This window comes from Heterodontus francisci, chromosome 38 (genome assembly GCF_036365525.1).
Source record: "Heterodontus francisci isolate sHetFra1 chromosome 38, sHetFra1.hap1, whole genome shotgun sequence".
In the NCBI taxonomy this organism is placed as follows: domain Eukaryota; kingdom Metazoa; phylum Chordata; class Chondrichthyes; order Heterodontiformes; family Heterodontidae; genus Heterodontus; species Heterodontus francisci.
In genome coordinates this window covers 10,961,950-10,986,383 of record NC_090408.1, presented here as the reverse complement: position 1 = coordinate 10,986,383, position 24,434 = coordinate 10,961,950, and the positions used below count along the sequence as shown (strand labels likewise).

Below are 24,434 nucleotides of genomic sequence, written 5' to 3'. Positions count from 1 at the left end.
ATTTTAAAATAGTGACTATGCTTCATAAACAATTAATTGGTTGTAAAGCACTTTGGGACGTTCTGATCTCCTGAAAGGTGCAAAATAAATGCAAGTCTTTCTTCTCATTCCAACAGGGTTGAGTTCTGAGCAGTGCGGAAGGCAGCAAGAGTTATGAACAGTTACAAAGAAATTAATCAGTCTACAATGAGAAACTGAAGCTCGACGTGCCTTTCCTTGAAATGTGATAGCCAAAGTGAAATTCTGCTTTTATTGGGGGTGTGAATACTTCCTAAAGTGATACAACAATTTGAGAAATAATCCTCGATTGTGGGCTTTCAACACGATTGAAGCAGTTAAAGTTCTCTTGGTGGCAACTAGACTCTGCCTCCTTCTCTGCGAAATAACAATTGTTTAAATGTACTGCTTCTAAAACCAAAGGGAAGCCAGCAAGTGAAGGAGTCGGAATGTGTTAATCGACCAATCAGATAGTACTTCAGATTGAATCCTTAAAGTAGATTGGCGCCTTAAAAGAAGAAAGCATGAAAAAAAATAACAATTAGGATGAGTTTGCAGGAGATCTGTGGGCACAGCTTTTATATAAAACAGAAAGAATTCTTCTTTTGGCCTCCTTGTCTCGAGCAGAGAGATCCACCACCATTGATAGAAAGAATTCATCAGTTTGCAACTACCTAATTAACAACAACTTGCATTTATATGGCACCTTTAATGTGGTAAAACAGCCCAAGGTGCTTCACAGGAGTGTTATCAAGCAGAATTTGACACTGAGCCAAATATGGAGACATTAAAATTGGTGGTATAGTGGACAGTGAAGAAGGTTGTCTAAGGTTACAACAGGATATAAATCAACTGGGAAAGTGGGCAAGGGAGTGACAAATGGAATTTAATGCAGACAGGTGTGAAGTGATGCATTTTGGGAAGTTAAACCAGGGCAGGACATACACAGTGAATGGCAGGGCCCTGGGAGTGTTCTTGAGCAGAGAGACCTTGGGGTGCAAGTACATAGTTCCCTGAAAGTGGCAACACAGGTAGACACGGTGGTGAAGAAGGCGTATGGCATGCTTGCCTTCATCGGCCGAGGCATTGAGTATAAGAGTTGGGACGTCATGTTACAGTTGTCACATAACGTTGGTTAGGCCGCATTTGGAGTACTGTGTGCAGTTCTGGTCGCCGCACTACAGGAAAGATGTGATTAAGCTAGAGAGGGTGCAGAAAAGATTCACAAGGATGTTGCCTGGTTTGGAGGGCTTGAGTTATAAAGAGAGATTGGATAGGCTGGGTCTGTTTTCCCTGGAGCGAAGAGGCTGAGAGGGGACATGATAGAGGTATACAAAATTATGAGAGGCATAGATAGGGTAGGTAGCGAGAGTCTGTTTCCCATGGTAGGGGTGACTAAAACTAGAGGGCATAGATTTAAGATGAGAGGGAGGAGGTTTAAAGGGGATCAAAGGGGTAAATTTTTCACACAAAGAATAGTGGGTATCTGGAATGAGCTGCCTGAGGAGGTGGTGGAGGCAGGAACAGTAGCGACATTTAAGAGGCATCTGGACAGGTACTCGAATGAGCAAGGCATAGAGGGATATGGAATTAATGCAGGCAGGTGGGATTAGTATAGATAGGCATTATGGTCGGCATGGACGCGGTGGGCCGAAGGGCCTCTTTCTATGCTCTACGACTCTATGATTCTATTAGGACAGGTTATCAAAAGTTTGGTCAGAGGTAGGTTTTAAGGAGCATCTTAAAGGATGAGAGAAAGAGATTGAGAGATGGAAAGGTTTGGGAAGAGAATTCCAGAGCTTAAGGCCCCAGGCAGTTGAAGGTACGGCCACCAATGGTGGAGTGATTAAAATCAGGATGCATAGGAGGCCAGAATTAGTGGAGCGCAGACATCTCGGAGGGTTGTGGGCCTTGGAGGAGATTATAGAGATAGGGAGGGTTGAGGCCATGGAGGGGTTTGAAAACAAGGACGTGAATTTTTAAATCGAGGTGCTGCCGGACTGGGAGCTGATGTACTCGGCAAGCACAGGGGTGATGGGTGAACGGGATTTGGTGTGCATTGGGATATGAACAGCAGAGTTTTGTATGAGCTGAAGCTTGCAGAGGGAGAAAGATGGTAGGTTGTTCAGGAGAGTGTTGGAATAGTCAACTCTAGAGGTAACAGATTAAGGAAAACTAAACATTTGATGGTGAAGTGCAAAGCATTGAAAGCCCATGGGAAAAGTTGCAATGATAATCTTCATTCAGACAAATTGAATCTACGTTGCAGATTGTACCTAAAGACAGTTTGTACAAAGTGAGGGAGATGCAGGCCAGAATTGTACGGCCCCCCACATGAGTGGGCTGGTTATGGAGGGGGGGTGGTAAAATTGAGTGGGAGGTGGGGAGTGCTGTTCCCAATGCCTTCCCGCCCCTGCTGCAACTTTACAAGGGGCAGCGGCAGTGAAAAACGGCCTGCTCGCACCAGGCCAATTCATGCCCATAAGTGGCCAATTAACTGGCACCAAAGGGTCTCCTCCCACCCCACAGGTATTTTACCGGCGGCAGCTGGGCAGCAAAGGTCCCTAGAAAGCCGCTGGGTAAAACCTGGTAGTCTTCCTGCGGACTGGGGAAGGGGGGCCCTCATGATCAGGGACCCTGTGCTCCACGGAGGGCCCCCCCTCCCCCCCCTCCCCATGGCCCAACTGCCCCCACTGGACAACACTTTCCCCTCCCATTCTCAAGCAACCCGCTCCTTGCCTTACTGGGGCCCAGCCAATTGTCCCTGGCGAGGCACCAAAAACTTACCTTGGTTCTGGGTCCATTGTCGCTTCATCTTCTGTTGGCTGGGTGCAGTCCCAGGAATAGCCACCGCTCCCGGTGGCGCTGCTGGGACTAAGAGCTGCTGGCCCACTGATTGGCTGGCAGCTCCATTAGGTGGGACTTCCTGTCTCAGGGAGGTGGAAATCCCACCCAAGGCCAGTTAAGGGCCTGGGGAGCAAAAAATCCCGGTGTGGCTCCCCAAGCCCTGTGGCGGCAGGCTCGCCCCCAACTTTTCAGCTGGTGGGCGGGGCTCCTGCCCAACGTAAAATTCCGGCCGCAATACCAGGGAGTGAGATCGCCACCTGGTGGTTTGTCCTGCATACTGTGGACAGGACAAACTAATGGAGTTTTGTGTTTTCAATCTTTTGAGCCAGGAATAAACCAATGACTGGGCTCAACAGGTGGGTCCTTTCTTGAAACTGTCATTCGTCACTGTTTCAACTGGAAGAATGGCCAATCATAACACACTGCCAATCATGTCATGCAATGTCACAGCAATCAGGATACCAACATGATGTTTCAAGGGTTTGATCACTGGCTCAGACTATAGGAGACCTGGGGAACAGGCCATAGGGGATCTAGGGGGAGGGACAAGTCATAGGGGAGAGGGGGAACAGATGATTGTGGAGCTAGGTCAAATCATGGGGAGTTGGGGGGCTAGGATGTAAGGGAGATGGGGGAGGTAGGTTGTAGGGGAGTTGGGGGGACTGATAATATGGGAGTGGAGAGACAGATCATAAGGGACGGGAGACACAGGTCATAGGAGAGTGGGGGGACAGGCCATAGGGGACTGGGGGGCCCAGATTGTAGGGGAGCTGGGGACAGACTACATTGAAGCTGGGCCAGATCTGGTAATATATGGGAAGAAAGGTTGACACTTGGGCCCAAGACCCTTCATCAAAGCGCAGTGCGTGGGGAGCAGGGGGGCTGAGTGCATGGCGTGGAATTGTTCTTTTTCTCCTCTCATGATTGGTGGATCCTTCAGCCTTCCATTTGCACTTTCGGTTGAAATTTCAGATCTGTAGCTTTTCCTTTTAGATTGGTTCTGCCACCTTTCTATATCTCTGTGTCCTCCTCACAGCTTTATATTTCCGCCTAGCTTTGTATCATCAGTAAACATAGATGCATTACTCTGTCACTCTGCCTAAGCCATTAATATAGATTGTAAACAGTTGAGGCTCCAGCACTGATCCTTGTGGCACTGCACTAGTTACAGCCTGCCAACCTGAAAATGCCCCATTTATCCCTACTGCCTGCTTCCTGTCCATTAACCAATCCTCTATCCATGCTAATATATTTCCCTCAATGCCACTAACGCCATTAGCCCTTATCCTGCACATTAGCCTTTTGTGTGGCACCTTATCGAGAGACAGAGATCTTTGAAGGTGGCAGGACAAGTTGACAAGGCTGTTAAAAGGCATCTGGGATCTTTGGCTTTATAAATAGAGACAAAATACAAAGGCAAGGAAGTTATGCTAACCTTTATAAGACATGGTTAGGTCTCAGCTTGAGCAGTGTGTCCAATTCTAGACACCGCACTTAAAGAAATATGTCCTTAGAGATGGTGTCGAAGAGATTTACTAGAATGGTGGCAGGGACTTCAGTTATTTGGAGAAGCTGGGATTGTTCTTCTTACAGCAGAGAAGGTTAAGAGGAAATCTAATAGAGGGATTGCAAATTTTAAGGGGTTTTGATAAAGTAGGTAGAGAGAAACTGTTTCCTCTGGCAAGTGGGTTGGTAACCAGAGGTCACAGATTGAGGGTTGTTATGATCTGGAACATTCTACCTGAAAAGGTGGTAGAAGCAGATTCGATAGGAACTTTCAAAAGGCAATTGGACATGTACTTGAAGAGGACTAAGTTTGCAGGTTTATGGGGAAAAATCAGGGAGATGGGATTAATTGGACAGCTCTTTCAAAGTGCCGGCACAGGCACTGAAGGCCAAATGGCCTCTTTCTGCACTGTAAGATTCTACGATTTTCTACATTTATTGTTATTTCTCATTAGCTTGCCGTACACAGCCTCTCCTGTGTCTTTTCAATCCTCCAACTCCCCAGCTCAGTGCTCACACACAAGACAATACAAGTTTCGTTCTTTCTTACACATTCTGTTTCTTCTTGATGTATTGTGAAGTCAGTCTGGGCAAAATTATCATGTCATTTCTTTCAACAAAGTACTGATTTCCATGAATACCAAAATATACAATTTTCTTTCAAGTTGAATATTAAATGTAATCAATTCAAGCAATCAGTAATGTCCTGAGCAATGTTCCTCCTTCAACTGACACCACCGAAAAGACACATCATTTGATCATGCATCTCATTTGCTATTCCTGGGATCTTGCTGTGCAGAAATTGTCTGCTGCCTTTGCCTAACAGCAACGGTTACACTTTGAAAGTAATCCATTGAACACGAAACGCGTTGGGATGTCTCGATGACTCAATAATTGAAATTCTGACATTTTGGCAGCTTTATTTTTACTGAGTTCCCAACAGTACTAACACAATCACTCACTGCAAACATTCTCTCTAAATTTCTGACTGAGATTAGTCTCTTTTTTCATGTTTTCCATGTACAGTACTTTCAGACAGTCTGCTGAATGCCAAGTACTGGGAGTTCTAAACTGGGACTAATGTTCTATTTTATTACTCTATTTGCTGAAGATTGACATCTATTCAAATTGTGAATACGTACAACTCCTTCGTAAAAGAAATTATTTCACACAAGCAATCTCCCTAAGACATTGAGGTTCACTTGACTTTATGCAATAGTTTAAAATAAGCATTAGCGAATTGGCAGCCTGTTTTATACCTCTGCCAATTAACTTCAATATAAATAGAAATTGGGAGAGATGTAAAGAATTGCTGATTTCCCCATCACCTGTCTTACACTATCACACCAAGTTATAATCTACTCAGGGACGTGAAGCGAAAGAATAATTACCAAGCAATCCAACAGGGTAGGTGTCACTATTTTCTGGAGAGAAGCATTTGAGTGACTCCTGACAATGCAGCCCAGCGCCAACGTGATCAGAGCACTTCCAGCTTTGCACATGTGCAGAACGGACTCTTGCTATCAGTATGGTGATGTGCATGTGCAGCCTACATCAGCACCCAGCTTGCCAGCACTAATTTGCACATATGCACAAAAACATTATCCTGTACTCAATGTCTGCTCGCTCCCCATTTCCCCGCCTCGCCACTTCCCCCCGCCCTCGGCCACTCGCTCTCCGCTTCACCCTCCGACCTGTGGGCCACATGCTCACAGCCTTGCCGCGCCCTCCCCTCTGCTCTGCCTCTTCTCCCCATCCCTGGTCCCCACTCCCTCCCATGATCGCCGCCTTTCTTCCCCGCACAGGGGAAGTGAGGGGGAGAAAGTGACAAGATAGGCAGGGGAGGGGAGGGAGAATGTGAGCAGGAGGGAGCGGGGAGCGGAGGCAGAGCAGAGGGGAGGAAGCGGCAAAGCCATAAACGAGGGCCCACAGGTGTTTGGGGGGGGGTGGGGGTGTGTGAAGCAGGGAGCGAGTGGCCAAGGGGGTTGAAGTGGCGAGGCGGGGAGCAAGCAGTTAGCAGATGGGCATGGGAGGCAGCGACGAAGAGAAGCGCGCTGGCAGGAGGGAGCGGGTACTGTTGGGGATGGGATGGAGGCAGCGATCGCAGCCACTGTGGCCATTTGGGTTTAATTTGTTTTTGTTTTTCTGATAAATTGAGCAACACCATCTTTACTACTGGCAGCTGCTAAAAACATCACAGACGATGACGTTTCAGTGCTTAAGGCTGCATTTGCACATGTGCAAGTACTGCGCCACCTAGTGGTTGCATTGTAAGCAAACGCAGCCTTGAATGAAATGAAGGAGCTTCCCATTTATACTGTCTTTTATCTCCTCAGAATGTCCTAAAGTTCTTCACAGCTACTTAATATGTTCTGAAGTGTGGCCAATGTTGTACGGTAAGCAAACGCTGCAGCCAATTTACACACAGCAAGCTCCCACAATCATCAAGGAGATATTTGGTCATGTATAGAATTTTTTTTTGAAAAGTGTGCACCATTTAACAAAAGCCTTTGCAAATTCATTCAGCTTTACATTTATTATGAAACATCACTTATACAATCTTTGTAATTTATACAAATGCCAGTTATAAATTACATTTCTTTAATCCAAAGACTCCCCCCTCCAAAATAAGTCTCAAATGAGAACTTCAGCTTAAATAAATTACAATCTCAGCCAATGCTTAAAATACCATATTCTCTTTCAGGAGTGCAGTGTTATCAGACAAAGTTACAATTATATGCAAAATATATGAAAATTTTACAATACAGTCACACAAGTGCCTTGGTGTCATGTTATATAGTGTATTAATAAATAAATAGAAACATACCTACAACAGAAAATAAATCTTTGGTGAGGCCGACAGATCGAAAACACCAAAACTGACAAAACACGGGAAGAATAGGACATCCGAAAAAGGACCAGCTATTTCGGGAGCAAGGAGTGGTTTGAGATAAAATAAGGAATGTTTTGACAAGTACAGTCTACAAATAGTATCAGCTTGTGAAACAAACCTAGTGGCTGGACAGATAAACACAATGATAAATGGGCTGTTCTACTGCAATAGCTTCGCAGCTTTGACCATTTTCCTATGAACAGCTTTTAAAAATCAGTAGTAATTCCAAGATCGACCCTCTGTAACTTGACCTGTACTTGGTCAGTGCTGCAGGCTGGGATCGCTCATAGTTTCAACTTGTTTATGACTGGGATCGGGAGAACCTCATGAAGTTTTGCCATATCTTCACCGACGACAAGTTTTACCCAGTCAGGCTTGAAGCTTCCTTTAAATCCCACAAATACCAGTTTATCTGAAATTAGATAATAATCAGAAAAATAGCTATAAAAATATAAGTTGCAAAGGTTCTTAGCAGCAGTTAGTCTATGGCTATGGCACAATAATGGAAACAAAGAACTTGCATTAACACACCACCTCAATGTCTTTCAATGGGATGGATCTTGCGCATGTGCAATAGCTTAAAATGGGTGATAGCAATTCGATGCCTGTTAAAATCAATGAAAAAAATGTAGGAAAATGCAGCAGCTGTTTTGGTTTGTAGCAAGGCCCCTCAAACAGCAGTGAATCTAATGACCAGTTAATCTGAGTGATAACTATTGACCAGGACACCACAGAACTCCCCTTGGTCTCCTTTGAAATGGTGGCCTGGGATGTTACGTCCACTTTAAAGGGAAAATGGGGCCTTGATTTTATGGTGCATCTGGAAGATGGCACCTCCAACAGTGCAGCACTCCCTCTGGGGGGGGAGGGGTGTGAGAGCTGGTTGGCAGCAGGCCGCAGTTGTTTTTTGTGGAGCCAGGAGGAGGCACTCCGTCTCCTTCCCACTCCATAAAATACCAACAATTTTCATTGCTTTGAGGCCTTTTATGAACAGTTTCCAGCAGTATCTTTAAGAACGACTGATTAAACAGCTCAAAACCCGGAAATACCAGTCAAAGCTTGCTCATGACTAGGGCTGAACATAAAAGGCCCCAACCAATGTAGCAGAGGCGGCAAAGCCCATGCAGATTGGGAGTGGGCCTCTACTCTGCTAAATTGGTTACTGTTGCAGCCATTACAGGACCATAACACAGGAGCAATGATGTTGAATTTGGTCCCCAGAATCCAGAATGACCGGGCATCATTTTAAAATTAGAGCCAGGCTACTCAGGGATGGAATCAGGAAGGACATTTTCCACACAAAGAGTACTGGAAATCTGGAACACTCTCCCCCATCTTGGGTGCCAATTGACATTTTCAAGACTGAGATGGACATGCTCCAGCCTTCAGTGTCTCAGGTTACATACAGAGCACGGACACAGAATCAGAGCAGGAATCCTGCCAGCAACCGTGCGACTGAAACCCAGCACAAGTCAGGAGCTAGCGTGAATCTGAGCAACTGCAGAGCTGAACAGATGGAGCTGAGAATCCACTGCCTGCCAGTAGGTGTCAGCCAGTGCATGCTAAAACACCATGGAATATTTTCAAAACTAGCTAAACAGATCTAGGGGTGACATTTCGCTCCAATATAATAAAGTTGATCAGGATATTCCGCTTGCAGGATTAGTTGACGGAGCAAAGACGCCTCCTAGTGTCACCTAACAAGTATTGCACTTGTTCCAACATCTTAATCAACTAATTGAGCAAATCACAGTCATTAAATAATCTCCATCAGTGGAGAGATTGAAAAGCAAACAGCAAAAAGAACGAAAAATGTTGGAGTGCCATTAACTAGAAACTCATTAAAGACCCTAATCAACAAGGTTCAATTTTTTAAAATATATTCATTTGCGGGATGTGGGCGTCGCTGGCTCGGTCAATATTTTTTGCCCATCCCTAATTGCCCTCGAGAAGGTGGTGATGAGCTGCCTTCTTGAACTGCTGCAGTCTTTGGGGTGTAGGTTCACCCACAGTGCTGTTAGGAAGGGAGTTCCAGGATTTTGATCTAGTGACAGTGAAGGAACGGTGATATAGTTCTAAGTCAGGATGGTGTGTGGTTTGGAGGGGAACTTGCAGGTGGTGGTGTTCCCATGCATCTGCTGTCCTTGTCCTTCTAGACGGTAAAGGTCACAGGTTTGGAAGGTGCTGTCAAAGCAGGCTTGGCGAGTTGCTGCAGTGCATCTTGCAGATGGTACACACTGCTACCATTCTGCGTGATTGTGAAGGGAGTGAATGTAGAAGGTGGTGAATGGGGTGCCAATCAATTGGGCTGCTTTTTCCTGGATGGCGTCGAGCTTCTTGAGTGTTGTTGGAGCTGCACCCATCCAGGTAAGCAGAGAGTATTCCATTACATTCCTGACTTGTGGCTTGTAGATGGTGGACATGGTAGATGGTAGATGGTAGATGAGTTTACTCGCCACAGCCTCTGACCTGCTCTTGTAGGCATGGTATTTATATGGCTACTCCAGTTCAGTTTCTGGTCAATGGTAACCCCCAGGATGTTGATAGTGGAGGATTCAGTGACGGTAATGCCGTTGAACATCAATTGGAGATGGTTAGATTCTCTCTTGTTTGGGATGGTCATTGCCTGGCACTTGTGTGGTATGAATGATACTTGCCACCACTTATCAGCCCAAGCCTGGATGTTGTCCAGATCTTGCTGCATATGTACACAGGCGACTTCAGTACCTGAGGAGTCACAATTGGTGCTGAACACTGTGCAATCATCAGTGAACATCCCCACTTCTGACCTTATGATGGAGGAAAGGTCATTGATGAAATAGTTGAAGATGGTTGGGCCTAGGACACTATGCTGAGGAACTCCTACAGCGATGTCCTGGGACTAAGATGATTAACCTCCAACAACCATCCTCCTTTGTGCTAGGTATGACTCCAACCAGCGGAGAGTTCCCCTGATTCCCATTGACTCCAGTTTTGCTAGGGATCCTCGGTCAAATGCTGCCTTGATGTCACTCTCACTTCACCTCTAGAGTTCAGCTCTTTTGTCCATGTTGGACCAAGGCTGTAATGAGGTCAAGAGCTGAGTGGCCCTGGCAGAACCCAAACTGAGCGTCACTGAGCAAGTGCTGCTTGATAGCACTGTTGACGACCCCTTCCATCACTTTCGAGTGATAATTGGCCAGGTTGGATTTGTCTGCTTTTTGTGGACAGAACATACCTGGGCAATTTTCCACATTGCTGGGTAGATGCCAGTGTTGTAGCTGTACTGGAACAGCTTGGCTACGGGCGTGGCTAGTTCTGGAGCACAAGTCTTCAGTACTATTGCTGGAATATTGTCAGGGCCCATAGCCTTTGCAGTATCCAGTGCCTTCAACAGTTTCTTGATATCGCCTGGAGTGATATCAGCTTGTTATGGTGTGGGAAAGGGACAATCATTTGGAACCTTTTATACAAGGGTTCTGATTGGGAGGCTTCACTCCATCCATGGAGTCTCGATCATCTCAAAGACCAGATTGTAGATGGGAAAGTCCGAGCCTCCCAATTTGTTGGTCCTCCTCATTTTCTATCCCACTGACAGGTGTGACTGCTCCAGGGGATTTGGACAGTCAATCTGAGGAGGAAATGCCAGGTGAATCGGATGTTAAGATTGACCGAGAGTATGTGATGGAGGCAGAGGAGGAGCAGGAAGCTGCTGGCTGGAAGCATTGTGACTTTCCTGAGCTGCAGAGCTTGAACATTTGCCCTGGCAGGACCTGCATTTAAATGAAGGCGGTTTTCTGTGCACCATCCTGGGAGAATTTAGCCTGCAAGATGTGCGGCAAATCAGGAGGCGTCCACTACCCATACTCCCTTATACATGAGCCATCCTGCGTGCTTTGATTTAATGCCTCTGGCAGTGTAGCACTCCCTCAGTACTGCCTTGTGACACAACTAATGGAAACCCAGATGAACAAGTGAACTTGCATTTTTATAGTGCCTTTCATGAAAAGGCACCCAAAGTGCTTCACAGTCAAACGAAGGTCTTTTGAAGTATAGCTACTGTTGAAATAGAAGTAAAAGCAGCAGCCAATTTGTGCACAGCACGATCCCACATCCGCAATGAGATAAATGACCACATGTTGACCAGGACACTGGGCAGAACTCTGCTCTCTTTTGAATTGTACCATGGGATCTTTTACATTGACCGGAGAACAGATGGGGCTCTGGTTAAATGTCTCTTCCAAAAGATAGCACCTCCAACAGAGAAACACTCCCTCAGTACTACACTGAAGTGGCCACATGACCCAGCAAAAGGAGGCACAGGCTCACGCCATTACTCAGGACATCTCGGGGGCACCTCCATCTCAAAAAGCAATGCCACTGAGAACAGGAAGTGAGTTACCTCACTGATTCCTTCCATTGAGCTCATAGAGAATGAAGACAAAGTGCTTGCTGCCTGGGGAAGTGGGCACTCAGTGGTATGATCCTGTGTTGTTGGTCACAGGCCACCAGTTCAATGATGGAACAGAATTCCCTGAGCTCTGTAAACGAGGTGGTGTTATTTGGGTTCCCACGAGCGTAGACTGTGGGGAATGTTGTGATCAACTGTGGGCTATGAAGAAAGTGATGGAAGAGTTTGTCCAGTTCAAAAAAACAGTCAGTGATACACAGGTTAATTGGAACATAGGGACAGCAAGTGGCCATTCAGCCCCTTCAGCCTGTCCCACCATTCATTTAGATCACAGCTAATGGCTTCTTGATGCCATCTACCTGCCTTGATTCTGTAACCCTTAACGTTCTTACTAACAAAAATCTTATCAATCGCAGTTTTGAAATTTCAATTGACCCCCACCCCCCCCCCTCCACACCCTGGGCTGAGTTTTACTGAACACCCGACGTCGGGGATCATGGCGGGGGGGGGCCGGAAAATGCCTCTGGGAGAGGGCCACCATGCACCCGGACGCCGGGAGGGCCCACCCCGATATTGCTGGCGGCAGCGAGGCCTCGTGGCAGCCCCCCCTGGCTCGGCATCGGGACCACCATTAACATATTGAAATAAATTTAAATTAATGAATTAATTACTTTTACATTTCTGACGTCTGTCCTGATGCGATGTTCATGCCGGTGACTGGCACTCCCGCGCCTTCGGATCCCCATCTGGGGAACCGAGGTGCAACACTGGTGGGGAGGGGGGAGGAGGTAAGTTTCTCAGTGCAGTGAGGGAGGGGGAAGTGGCGACAGAGTGATCCCATTGGTGTAGGGGATGGTGGAAAGGGTCATAGTGTACAGTTTATATACTTGGGGGGGGGGAGGTCATGTGGACAAGGTAGTGTTTGGGGGGGGGGGAGAGGGTAAGTAATTAGTTCTGTGGTTATTGGGGGGGGGTGTGGGATAGGGGTAAATTAAATGTATTAAAAAATTTTTATTACCTGTATATTCAAAAATGTAAATTGATCAGTATGGCTCGAAGCCCTTTACCAATGGAGTCAGCACCTGCGCGCAGGCAGCTGATGCCATTGCCAGGGATGGAGAGCCTGCCCCCTCCATGTCATATGAGGAAGGATGTTCCCGATGGTGGGGGAGTCCAGAACCAGGGGTCATAGTCTAAGGATACGGGGTAAACCTTTCAGGACTGAGATGAGGAGAAATTTCTTCACCCAGAGAGTGGTGAGCCTGTGGAATTCGCTGTGGAATACAAACCTAGTGTATAACACCAGTCCTAATAATTTAACTGCATTAGACATTGAGGACATCACGGAGCCTCAGGCTATTAAGCCCAGGGGTGTGGTGATCTCCAAAGCCTCTGGGACTGGAGTACCTGCACTGAAGGATGTCTGGGTCAAAGATTCTGACAAATGACAATTGCTGTTTCGCACCTCTCGGCTGTGAGGACAGCCAGAAGGCCGTACACAGATCTGGTGGAATCAATTGCCCACCTGATTTACCAGCACATACTCACATTCCAGGCTTGCCGATTGGGTTAAACTAGGAAAAACCATGCCGTTTTAAAAATAAAAAGTGAAAAAAATGTTTCAGATAGGAATAATCACTAAACCACTACATGATCAGTAACAAAATCAAAAAAGCCCCATCCAGTAATTACCCTTTAGTTTAACATTGGTGGCTCCAAGTTGTGTCAGTACTTTCTTCCAAGGTCTTTCGGAAATTAGCCATCCTTTGGATGTCACCAGAACGATGGAGCTGGAATGAGAAAGGTCCCAGTAAGGGTCTTTAAGATAACACAAATCAAACTATACTCACACATTTCAATCAAATAAAGGAGTGATTTGTAAGAGCAATGCTTATACAGATTGTTTACCCTCAAACACAACACACAAGGTTTTTGTTTTACATTGAATAGATTGACCAAACCCGATTTCTAGCGCAGGATAGAATTCAGTGGTTTGACATTGGAAGCAAGCCTTGGGAATTTGAGGATTCTGGAATCTGTAGGATTTTCTGTTGATTGAAACTAGTGTATGGAAAATCCTGCCAGAATGCTAAACTTTGTGATGAATTCCAGGCAAAGCTCTGAACACAATTTCATAAAATCTGGCCTGATATTTTTCATGTAAGGAATAATTAGGTCAGATGCATTTGGGATCACCGTTATACAAACATACACAAGTAAAAACAACTCATCCATCAAGCCTGCCCCCACTCTCATAATGACTGAAGCAATCTGACTAAATTATGATTACTGCTGTCTCTTGGAGCTTGACTGATTGGCTGCTGAGGTTATTGCCCAAGAATTGCCCAGAATGTCTTCTCCAAGTAGACCTAAGGTTCTGGTTCTGCTCCTTTGCCTCTCCCATGAGATTGCATGAATGGGGCAAGCAAGGTTGTGGGTTAATGGTGCACATGGGCCATTCCATGTCAGGATGGGATTGGCTGAATGGACCCAATGGTCTTTTGCTATCCTTTTTCATCTGTTATGATGTTAAAAATTATATTTTGTTTGGAGCCAAATACAGTTAACGAAAGGGGCTACTCAGCTTGTGTCAAGGGACTGGAGATTTCTTGAAAAGCATTAATATGCAGGTAATTTTGACCTGGGGGTGATAATGTAACATAGACAGTATCGACTTCAATGGAAATGTAAGTCAGGAGAGATGTAGAACGGTCGACTGACCAAATATCACCAGCTTTACACAATCGCCCCAATCCAAAAGTTTGATTTTGAAAGGTGAGATGAGGGGAAATTTTTCTAAATAGTGTAATTGTTCTGCTCTGGAATGCACTGTCTGAAAAGGGCAGTGGAAGCAGATTCAATAATAACTTTCAAAAGGGAATTGACCAAATAGTTGAAAAGGGAAAATTTGCAGAGCTACGGGGGAAAAGAGTGAGGGAGTGGGTGTAACCGGAAAGCTCTTTTAAAAAGATGGGTATAATGGCCTCCTACTGAGCTGTAAACTTTGATTATGGTGAAAATGACTCCCTATGTCATTAATAAACTCTTTCCCATGATGGCTTTGAGGCTTTGCCCTCCAGCTGGCCTAACCACACAGAGCACTGGCATCACCAGTCACCACAGTGACGACTGGCATCACCATCATGAAAGAGGAGGCAGTGAAAGATGGCCATTGCCTCTCACATGCACCACAGCGGGTGAAGGAAGAGGTATTTGTTATTTAGCTTGTTAAGACACAATTTTAACCTAACACACCGGACAGGAGTCATTGTTCTGCACTCCACACAAAGTTACTTTCCATTGACTTCAATGGAGCGTAACATGCCAGGGGTGTATAAATAGGGCATCCGACCTAATCCCACTGGGTGGGATAAGTTAAAATTGGGGCTTAGGGTAGAGTTGGGTTGGTTGTATCCACACAGCAGGGTTACTTGCGCAGACTGGGACCCAGTTTCCCGTTTCCAAGTGCAGGGTGTACAGGAAAATTCGGCAGCCTGCTCACTGGGTGCATTCCCCACCACACAACCTTCTTCCATGGACAGGGGCTAAATGATCCAGTAAATTCAGGAGTGGGGAAATCAGCCTCAGTGCTTCACTCTGCAAAAAGATCAAACTATTCCAATGACTCACTTGTTCTTCATGTTTGCTACATAATTCTCTACATGTACTGGAATTCCTCGCAAGATCATATTTCGGAAACTTCGATTATCGACCACCTTCCCAGATTTTGCGTCTATCACAATGATCTGCATGCCATCGTCAGAGTGATAATACTTCTGTCCATTGACCTGCCGAGCACAGATTAAAAATTGTTCAATTCCAACGGTCTCCTCATACTTAGAAACTCCTGGCAGATGGATTAAAGTATTGAGGAAAATATAAAGTTTCACCACAAGCATCCAGGGGTGAATTTCCTCGTGTTATCCACTCCAAGCCACTGCATCTTTGGCAGAGGCTTGGTGGAAACATCAGGGATAATTATAACTCCCATTGCTGGGTGAAATGCAGGCACTAGGTAAACAGCCTCCTGTATAAAACCCCTGCCCAATTAATGGGAAAAAAATGGGCAAATGCCAGGCAATGACCATCTCAAACAAGATGTTCAATGGCATTACCGTCACTGAATTCCCCCACTATCAACATCCTGGGGGTCACCATTGACCAGAAACTGAACTGGACCAGTCACATAAATACTGTGGTTACAAGAGCAGGTCAAAGGTTGGGAATTCTGTGGCGAGTAACTCACCTCCTGTCTCCCCAATGGCAGACCACCATCTACAAGGCACACATCAGTAGTGTGATGGAATACTCTCCACTTGCCTGGATGGGTGCAGCTCCAATAACACTTAAGAAGCTCGACACCATCCAGGACAAAGCAGCCCACTTGATCAACACCACATCCACCACCTTCAACATTCACTTCCTCCACCACCGATGCACAGTAACAGCAGTGTGTACCATCTACAAAATGCACTGCAGCAACTGACTGTGGCTCCTTTGACAGCACCTTCCAAACCCCTGCGACCTCTACCACCTAAAAAGACAAGGGCAGCAGATGCATGGGAACACCACCACCTGCAAGTTCCCCTCCAAACTATGCACCACCCTGACTTGGAACTATAATCGCCATTCCTTCACTGTTGCTGGGTCAAAATCCTGGAACTCCCTCCCTAACAGCACTGTGGGTGTACCTACACCCCAAGGACTGCAGCTGTTCAAGAAGGCAGCTCACCACCACCTTCTCAAGGGCTTAGAGACTGTGTTCTGATAGAGACATTATACTGAAATCTTGTAAGTGCTGAGATTTTTTAAAGTACTGTAAATAAACCAGTTGTTGATTTAGAACAAATGTCATCTCTGCATTGTTCTGAGATAAATCAGACATACAAAATATCGAGTAAATTGGTGAATACATAATAAAAAGTGGCAATGAGGATGGTCGAGCAAAGTTTGATTTTATTAGCTCCAGAACCATTTCTTTCAAAGCTGGGAAATCCTCCCTTGTCCTGGGAGTGATGGCTTTCAGAGTTCAAAACCTACTTGCTTGCTAAGGGGATGGACAGTCTGGAATATGCTGTATGATGTATTTCCCTAATTTGCATGTCATTATAATGCTCCCAGCTAAATGTCGGCATATTATGTACCTACAGCCGCTTGCGGTAGAAGTGATGGGTGGCAAAGAGGTGAGGCCACACTGTATCCTGTTACCATCCCAAATTTTGTCCCACCCACCCCAGAGAGCAACATATTTGCCCCTGCCTGGATCAATGCAAGCCCAGGGCTCCTTTTACTATATCTATCTGCCCACAAAATACACTGAAGGAGGTAGAGCAGTGCTTTAGCAGGAAGCAGTACTTTGCAGTTGTATACTAAGCTCTGCACACTAAGAGCCTGCCCCATGTGCAGCACTAGTGCACTGTAGGGGTGATTTTTTGAGCTCGCACAGCTGGTGAGGAGCTTCCTGTGTGGGTTGCACAGGTCAGGAAATGCCACTTCCTGATGCACTTGTGTCTGCAGGCAAGGCTCCCCGGGCAATGTGAACTCAGAAAATCAGCCCCCGTAAGCATGAAAGTTCAACTGAAAACTGGTGATACTCACATCCGAATAGGCCATGTCACCTCTGATATGGAAAAACCTGGTTTTATAGGATTCAAGTCTGACCTCCAAGAAGTGATCATTGGTGCTCTGTGTAAAAAAGAGATGCGGAAACTGAGAAAATTAACTTCAATATATTTCGCACTTAGTATATTGTACAACAGCGTGTTCCTCCGCCCTAGATTGGGCACTGGCATCGTTTTAGTTCTTGTGCAGTAAGCCCTGACGAGTTGTCCACAGCTGGGTTACCACGTCCTGCCATCTCAGGCCAAGAGTGCCCCTGAGTTCTTACCCCTTCACCACTCCTCCACCCAGTCCCACCCTCTGTAAAACCCAAATTTGAAGAATGAAAGAGGCTGTGCAGCAAGCAGTAAAGGCAGATGCCCAGATCTGGCTGAGGAAAATAGGAACTCGATCCTGTTACTGCACACCACTAGATTGGTTGAAGGAATTTACATGATAAGCAATTTTTGCTAAAGTACATTAGAAACAGAGTGAAGAGGGGCATTTGTTGAAGGTGGTGGGCTGAATTTTACCAGCACTTTGGGGACAGGCTGGGAGAAATGGGAAGGCTGGCAAAATGGCGTGGGAAGGCATCAGGTGGTACGCCCCATGTCTTCCTCCTGCCATGCCATTCTGCCAGCGGCGGGAAAGATGGTAGACGAGCCACCCAGCCGGAGCCCAACTGAGCCACTTAAGCCGACCAGCTGACAAAAATGCGACCCTGGGTCCTGCCGCCTGCCGACACGGGGTCGACCCCCACTTTCAGCCACAGTGGCAGGACTTCAGCCTCAGACATAAAATTCAGCCCAGTGCCTCTTAAGGAAGCATTAAATTGATGCCCTGATTTTCTGTTCAGATGAACATAAAAGATCTCTTGGCACTAGTCAAGGAAGAGTGGGAAATTCTCCCTCAGCATTCCTCCCGCATTGAATACCACCAAAAACTGATTAACCAGTCATTTATTTTGTTTGCTGTTTCAGAAATCCTGCTGTGCTGCCCACATAACAACAATGACTGGACATCAAGAGTCATTCCTTAGATGTGAAGCACTTTTGGATATTCTGATGATGTGAAAGATGTCTTTTCAAGGAAAGTTCTTTCTAACTCTCATTTTACTGGTGCAAAATGCAGCAGGTCAGTGAAGTAATAGATAAAGGGGTACAGAAAAGAACAAAATGGGAGAGAGAGGTAGAGGGAGAGGCAGAAGGTGGGAGAGAGATAGAGGGAGGAGGGAGAGAGAGACAAGGGGGGGGAAGAGAGAGAGACAGAGGAAGGGAGAGAGACAGAGGAAGAGACAGAAGGAGGGAGGGGGAGAGAGAGAAAGTGGGAGGGAGGGAGAGAGCGAGGGAGGAAGAAAGGCAGAGGGAGACTGAAGGAGGGAGACACAGAGGGACAAAGACAAAGGGGGAGAGTCAAAGGGAGAAAGACAGAGGGAGAGAAGCAGGTAGGGAGAGACACAGGCAGGGAACGAGGAAGAGAGATGGAAGGACTAACTGATGGAGGGAGGGCGAGAGCGATAGACAAACAGAGCAATCGAGAAACAGAGAGAAAGGGAAAGAGAGAAAGAGAGTGGGGGAGAGACGGGGAGACATGAAGAGAGAGATTTGAAGATAAAATCAGTACAAACAAAGTCACTATGGATACCCTCCATGTATAAACCCCAAACCCTGATCAAGGTTCTACCCTCACATCCCACCCTATCTCAGAATAGTGTAGGACATGGAGCAGACCCATTGCTGAATCTCTGGGATTTAACTATCCCTGCCAGAAAGCAAAATCGGGCAGATGCAAAATGGCTGATCATATCACTGTCACACCTTTACTGCTTGATGGGAACAGCTGAGTAAACCTCCATATCCAGTGTGTCCGTATCTAGCTGCCAGCTGACATTTTCTATGATTTTCTAATGTGCCTGGGCAATGGGTGAGATAATGCAACCGAGGCAGGAAGGAGACCTTTCACTCTGACTGTAGTAATTTGAAAAGGTAAGCTAATAAACTGGAGCCCAACGTGGAGAATATCAAATTACCAGCTGTTCAGTAGGTATTTTCCGTGGCATTGGCACATCGACAGTTGGTATCTGACTGTACTTAGGGTATGCTTTCATTGCGCAGTCACTGACCCTGCTGTTCTCTGGAATAGAGGCTTTGATCTTTATTCTCTCACAGCCTGCTGAGGAGCAGAAAGCAAACTGCTCTCGTTTTTTGTGGGCTTTCACTTTCAGGAACAGTAACCTTCGGGGACAAGAGAGAAATTGCTTACTGGATCAACGGGGTGCAGCTTCACAAATGCAAGTTAGCATTAAAATAATAGTCAATACATTTTCTAACAGAAAGTAGCTGTGCCAATATAATATTTCATCCTTAAACTAAAAATACAGGGTTGGCTTAACAGCAAAGATAATGTCTACAGAATGAAGATTTTCATCATTCAGTTATCTTCATTACATCTCTAAGCTGAATATTCTACAGACGATGGTGAATATTGCATGCAGTTTTCTTTCAACCAGAATTATTCCCAATTGTAATATGAAGGCAGAAAATGACACATGACCATTTTAATTATAGGTACGATGGACACACCCAGTATCCTCATCGAAGAAATAGTAGCCCCTGCCCAGGTGCCCACGATCCAGATTGTCCATCCGATGCGTCCTCAGGAAAGATCCGGTCTTGACTGTTCTTTTTGATAAGCGATTATGAATATCCGATATTATGTTAAATGTGCTGCCTTTAGGGTAGCAAAGTCCCACTTGGATCCAGTCATTCCTAACAAGGATATCAATAGCAATGAATATCAGTGATACTGTTACAAGCTGTTTTGCATTTAATATACAAGTCATGATAGCAGTTGAACAATGAACCCACTCTGCCCTAATAAATGCTGAACAAGTCTAGTGCGCAGTTTGTTCGCAGGTTCTAGCTCTCTTAATGCTTGCTGCCCACACTGGAGATACCTTGAGTGGGGCATAAGCCTCAAGCCTCCATGCCCAATAATATGGATGTAGGCACCCACTGAGCTGGCGTGTATTGGGCACTTGTCTACAGATTATTCAGCCCACAAGCGTTCTGTTCACTTCATCTCCTATTAGACTAACAGCACAGACAAACATTACACAATATCTCCAAGGGAATAATAAAATTCAACTCATCATCACATTTAAAAAAAAACTTATGAACTCTTGACAATTCCCAGTTTAGTTTCTCCTCGGTTTTACAGGAGCCTGCTCAGGTGCCAACTCTACATGGCAGTCCAATACTCAATCCACAAAGTGGGCAGGTTTCTCATGAGTTAACTGAACTTAGCTTGTTGATGCCAGCCCATAAACAATGACTCACTGGTTGAAGTTGATGAGCCATAGGGTAACCTCCTGGGGTGCTGGACCATCCCAGTGCACAGTGTATCCTTTCTGTAGCATAACGACAGGCTGGTATTGCTGGTAATGAGAATGTCTGCCTAGGGCACCGTTCAAATAGAGCGGCTTATCAGGGTACTCATCCTTAATCATCTTCATCTTCAGGGTTGATGGTCGCCTGGCCTGAATGTACACCTTAATGCAAAAAAAATTAAAAGTCAACCTGAGAAACTGTGGAATGTCCCCTTTCATTCAGGTCATTTGATGCCTTGACCTGTCACAAAGGAAAACACAAAGCAAGTAATTTTCCCAGATCGAGCTGCCAGCAACAGCCACGCACGCCAAAGGCTCACATCAGAGATTCAGTGCAACGTGTGCTCAAATTTCCGACATGTGCTGCCAATTATTGAGGCTCGCACCGGAAGCATGAACTCAGCAAATTAGCCCCTGAGCGCAACTCTGATATTAAAATACATCCAGTTAAAATATTCTTCAATAAGTACAGGAGGACATTTCCAAACCTCAGGCTCAGAGACCAGAGTGAGCGATTTCCAAATCCTTCGGATTTTTGGTGCATTGTAAATTGAACTGGGAGCTCTAAATTGTAAAACTTATCTTCTGTAACATTCAGCTGAAAGTTAATCAAAATAAGATCTGCCTTCCTGAAGGCTAATTTGCAACCAGAATATCATCATAAAACATGAAAGATTTTCCAGGTGTCAGTTATTTTATGCAGTTGATCCATTCAACTGACTTACGTGGGAGCACTGTGCATAATATTCAGCAACAGTGTGAACCGCAATCAGCAGGACACCATCAAATTACAGCTCAGTCACAATTTATACCATTTAATATTGGAAACAGTTTATACATTGATAGTTCTAGAATTATTTGAAAAAAAAAGGAGGCTCACTGGGCAGCACTCTCACTTGAAAGTCACAGGTTCAAGCCCCTCTTCAGAGCCTTGAGCACATAATGCTGACACTCCGGTGCAGCACTGAGGGAGTGCTGCACTGTCAAAGGTGCCATCTTTTAGATGAGGTGTTACAACTGAGGCCCCGTCTGCCCTCTGCAGTGGATGTAAACACTGATTTCTCTTAGTGTCCCGGCCAACATTTATCTCACAACCAACATAACCAAAAAGAGATTATCTGATTATTTATCTCATTGTTCTTTGTGGGATCTTGCTGTGTGCACATTGGCTCCTTCTATGCCTACAAAACAAAACTTCAAGAGAACTTTACTGATTGAAGAATTTTGGGATGTCCTGTGGACACGAATGCTCATGGTCTTTGTGCAACCACACTGTAAACCTGTCTGCCTCTATCTCTCCCTCTCATTCTGGTCATCAATTCTTTGGTTTGGTGTTAATTTTTATCTGATTACATTCGCTTGGGATTAAAGCAGCCACATCTATTTAAGAAGGGAGGGAGAGAGAAAACATGGAACTATAGATCTGTTAGCCTTATATCAGTAGTAGGGAAAATGCTAGAATCCATTCTAAAAGATGTGATAAATGGACACTTGGATAATAATGATCTGATTGGGCATAGTCAACATCGATTTATGAATAGGAAATCATGTTTGACGAACCTTTTGGAGTTTTTTTTGAGGATGTTACTAACAGAATTGATAAAGGGGATTTTCAGAAGGCTTTTGATGAAGTCCCCCAATGGAAGTTGGTGAGCAAAATTAAAGCACATGGGATAGGAGGTAATATACTGGCATGGATTAAGGACTGGTTAACAGGCAGAAAACAGAGATTAGGAATAAATGGGTCATTCTTGCGTTGGCAAGCTGTGACTAGTGGGGTACCGCAAGATCAGTACTTGGGACCCAACTGTTGACAATATAATCAATGATTTGGATGTTGGGACCAAATGTAATATTTCCAAGTTCGCTGATGACACAAAACTAGGTGGAATGTGTGTTGTGAAAAAGATGTAAAGCGGTTTCAAGGGGATTTGGACAGACTTAGTGAGTCCACTTTGGTAGGAGGAATAGATGTGCAGAACATTCTTAAATGGTAAGGAATTAGAAAGTGTAGATGTACAAAGGGACCTGGGTGTCCTCGTCAATAAGTCACTGAAAGCTAACATGCGGGTGCAGCAAGCAATTCGGAAGGCTTCTGGTGTGTTGGCCTTTATTGCAAGAGGATTTGAGTACAGGCGTAGCGAAGTCTTGCTTCAATTGTATAGAACCTTGGTTAGACTGCACTTGGAGTACTGCTTTCAGTTTTGGTCCCCTTAGGAAGGATATTATTGCCATAGAGGGAGTGCAGCGAAGGTTCACAGACTTGGTCCCGGGATGGCAGGACTGTCCTATGAAGAGAGATTGGGGAAACTGAGCCTGTATTCTATAGAGTTTCGAAGAATGAGAAGTGATCTCATTGAAACCTACAAAATACTTAACGGTATAGACAGGTTAGATGCAGGTAAGATGTTTCCCCTGGTTGGGGAATCTAGAACCAGGGACACCATTTTAAAATAAGGGGGAAGCCACTTAGGACAGAGATGGGCAGCACAGTGGAGCAGTGGTTAGCAGCCTCACAGCTCCAGCGACCCGGGTTCAATTCTGGGTACTGCCTATGTGGAGTTAGCAAGTTCTCCCTGTGACTGTGTGGGTTTTCGCCGGGTGCTCTGGTTTCCTCCCACAGCCAAAGACTTGCAGGTTAATAGGTAAATTGGCCATTATAAATTGCCCCTAGTACAGGTAGGGGAATTGAGGGAAGGTGGGGATGTGGTAGGAATATAGGATTAATGTAGGATTAGTATAAATGGGTGGATGATGGTCGGCACAGACTTGGTGGGCCGAAGGGCCTGTTTCAGTGCTGTATCTCTAAATAAATAAATAATTGCAAGCTCTTTCTAACAATGTTAAAAAGGTGGGGAAAGAAGAAAATGATTTGGGGTAAAACTCTATTGTGCTGACTCCACTGCAAAATCATGGGTCAACAGTGCGTGATCTCCTGATATCTGCTCTCAGTCTGTACTGGGACCTGGCACAGTGGAATTTTCACCCAACTGAGGTAAAACCAGAACATCCACAATCAGGTGTTTTGCCAGATCTCCCGCTAGAGCTTCAGTTTCTCCACTGATTTTCCACAGTTACGGCAAAAGGTGGGAAGAAACCTTGGGGAATTCCTACCCCAATGTTTCAGTGCTTTCCCATGGAGCCACCTGCAAGAATGCTCAAAGGTCACACTTTGTGCCGTCCCCCCCCCTCCCCCATTGAAAAATAATTCTGAAGGTGGAGGTGTACTACCCATTGTTGAAATTGCTATTAACTCTTAGAGTTAACCCCTGCTGGAACACCTTTAACAAGCAGGAAGTGAGCCTCATGTCTCTTGTGAGACACCAAGGGAGTAAGAAAACCTCTGGCATCTTAGAGCAGCCATGTTGTAAATTTCCTCTGACATGTTGTTCTTTAAGAAGGAATGTACGATTTCACTTGAGATAACAGAATTTTTTTTTTCACAATTACGATTACAGTATTGTTGCACCATAGCAACCAGTGAAATTCTTGCCCTCCCATTCCTGTGAACTGAGATATGCTGATTGGAAGAGCTGTAGAAAGTCAGAAGGCAGATGGAATTCATTGAGTGAGTACGAATGGTGGGGGGAGGGGTGGTGGTTGGTGTTAATCCTTGGTACAGGGGCCCCCTTATCCCCATCAATGCACAAGTGCTAAGCCTGAGAGGAAATAACGAGGAGTATCACATCTCACATCTACTGAAGATTTTGGACAGAGGTCTGAAAAAAGCTATAAATGAGAGGACAATTGAGGAGGAAAAGGTTGCACTCTGTTGCCATTTCAGGAAGGCCACCAGGGAGATAGTGTCCGAATAG

The 24,434-nt window shown here is 45.4% G+C and overlaps 1 protein-coding gene across 2 annotated transcripts in view; it reads right to left on the bottom strand.

Annotated features, from left to right (window-relative positions):
• Positions 1-6,882: 6,882 nt before the first annotated feature.
• cemip (cell migration inducing hyaluronidase 1) overlaps positions 6,883-24,434 on the bottom strand; it is a 268,013-nt gene continuing 250,461 nt past the window's right edge. For both annotated transcript variants that reach the window (XM_068017722.1, XM_068017724.1), the window contains exons 23-29: positions 20,570-20,781; positions 19,814-19,999; positions 19,261-19,465; positions 17,232-17,318; positions 15,264-15,421; positions 13,326-13,423; positions 6,883-7,655 (exon numbers count right to left, since the gene is read on the bottom strand). In XM_068017722.1, coding sequence (XP_067873823.1) covers positions 7,528-7,655; positions 13,326-13,423; positions 15,264-15,421; positions 17,232-17,318; positions 19,261-19,465; positions 19,814-19,999; positions 20,570-20,781 — 1,074 coding nt within the window. In that variant the 3' untranslated portion in view covers positions 6,883-7,527. The remainder of the gene's footprint in view (positions 7,656-13,325; positions 13,424-15,263; positions 15,422-17,231; positions 17,319-19,260; positions 19,466-19,813; positions 20,000-20,569; positions 20,782-24,434) is intronic.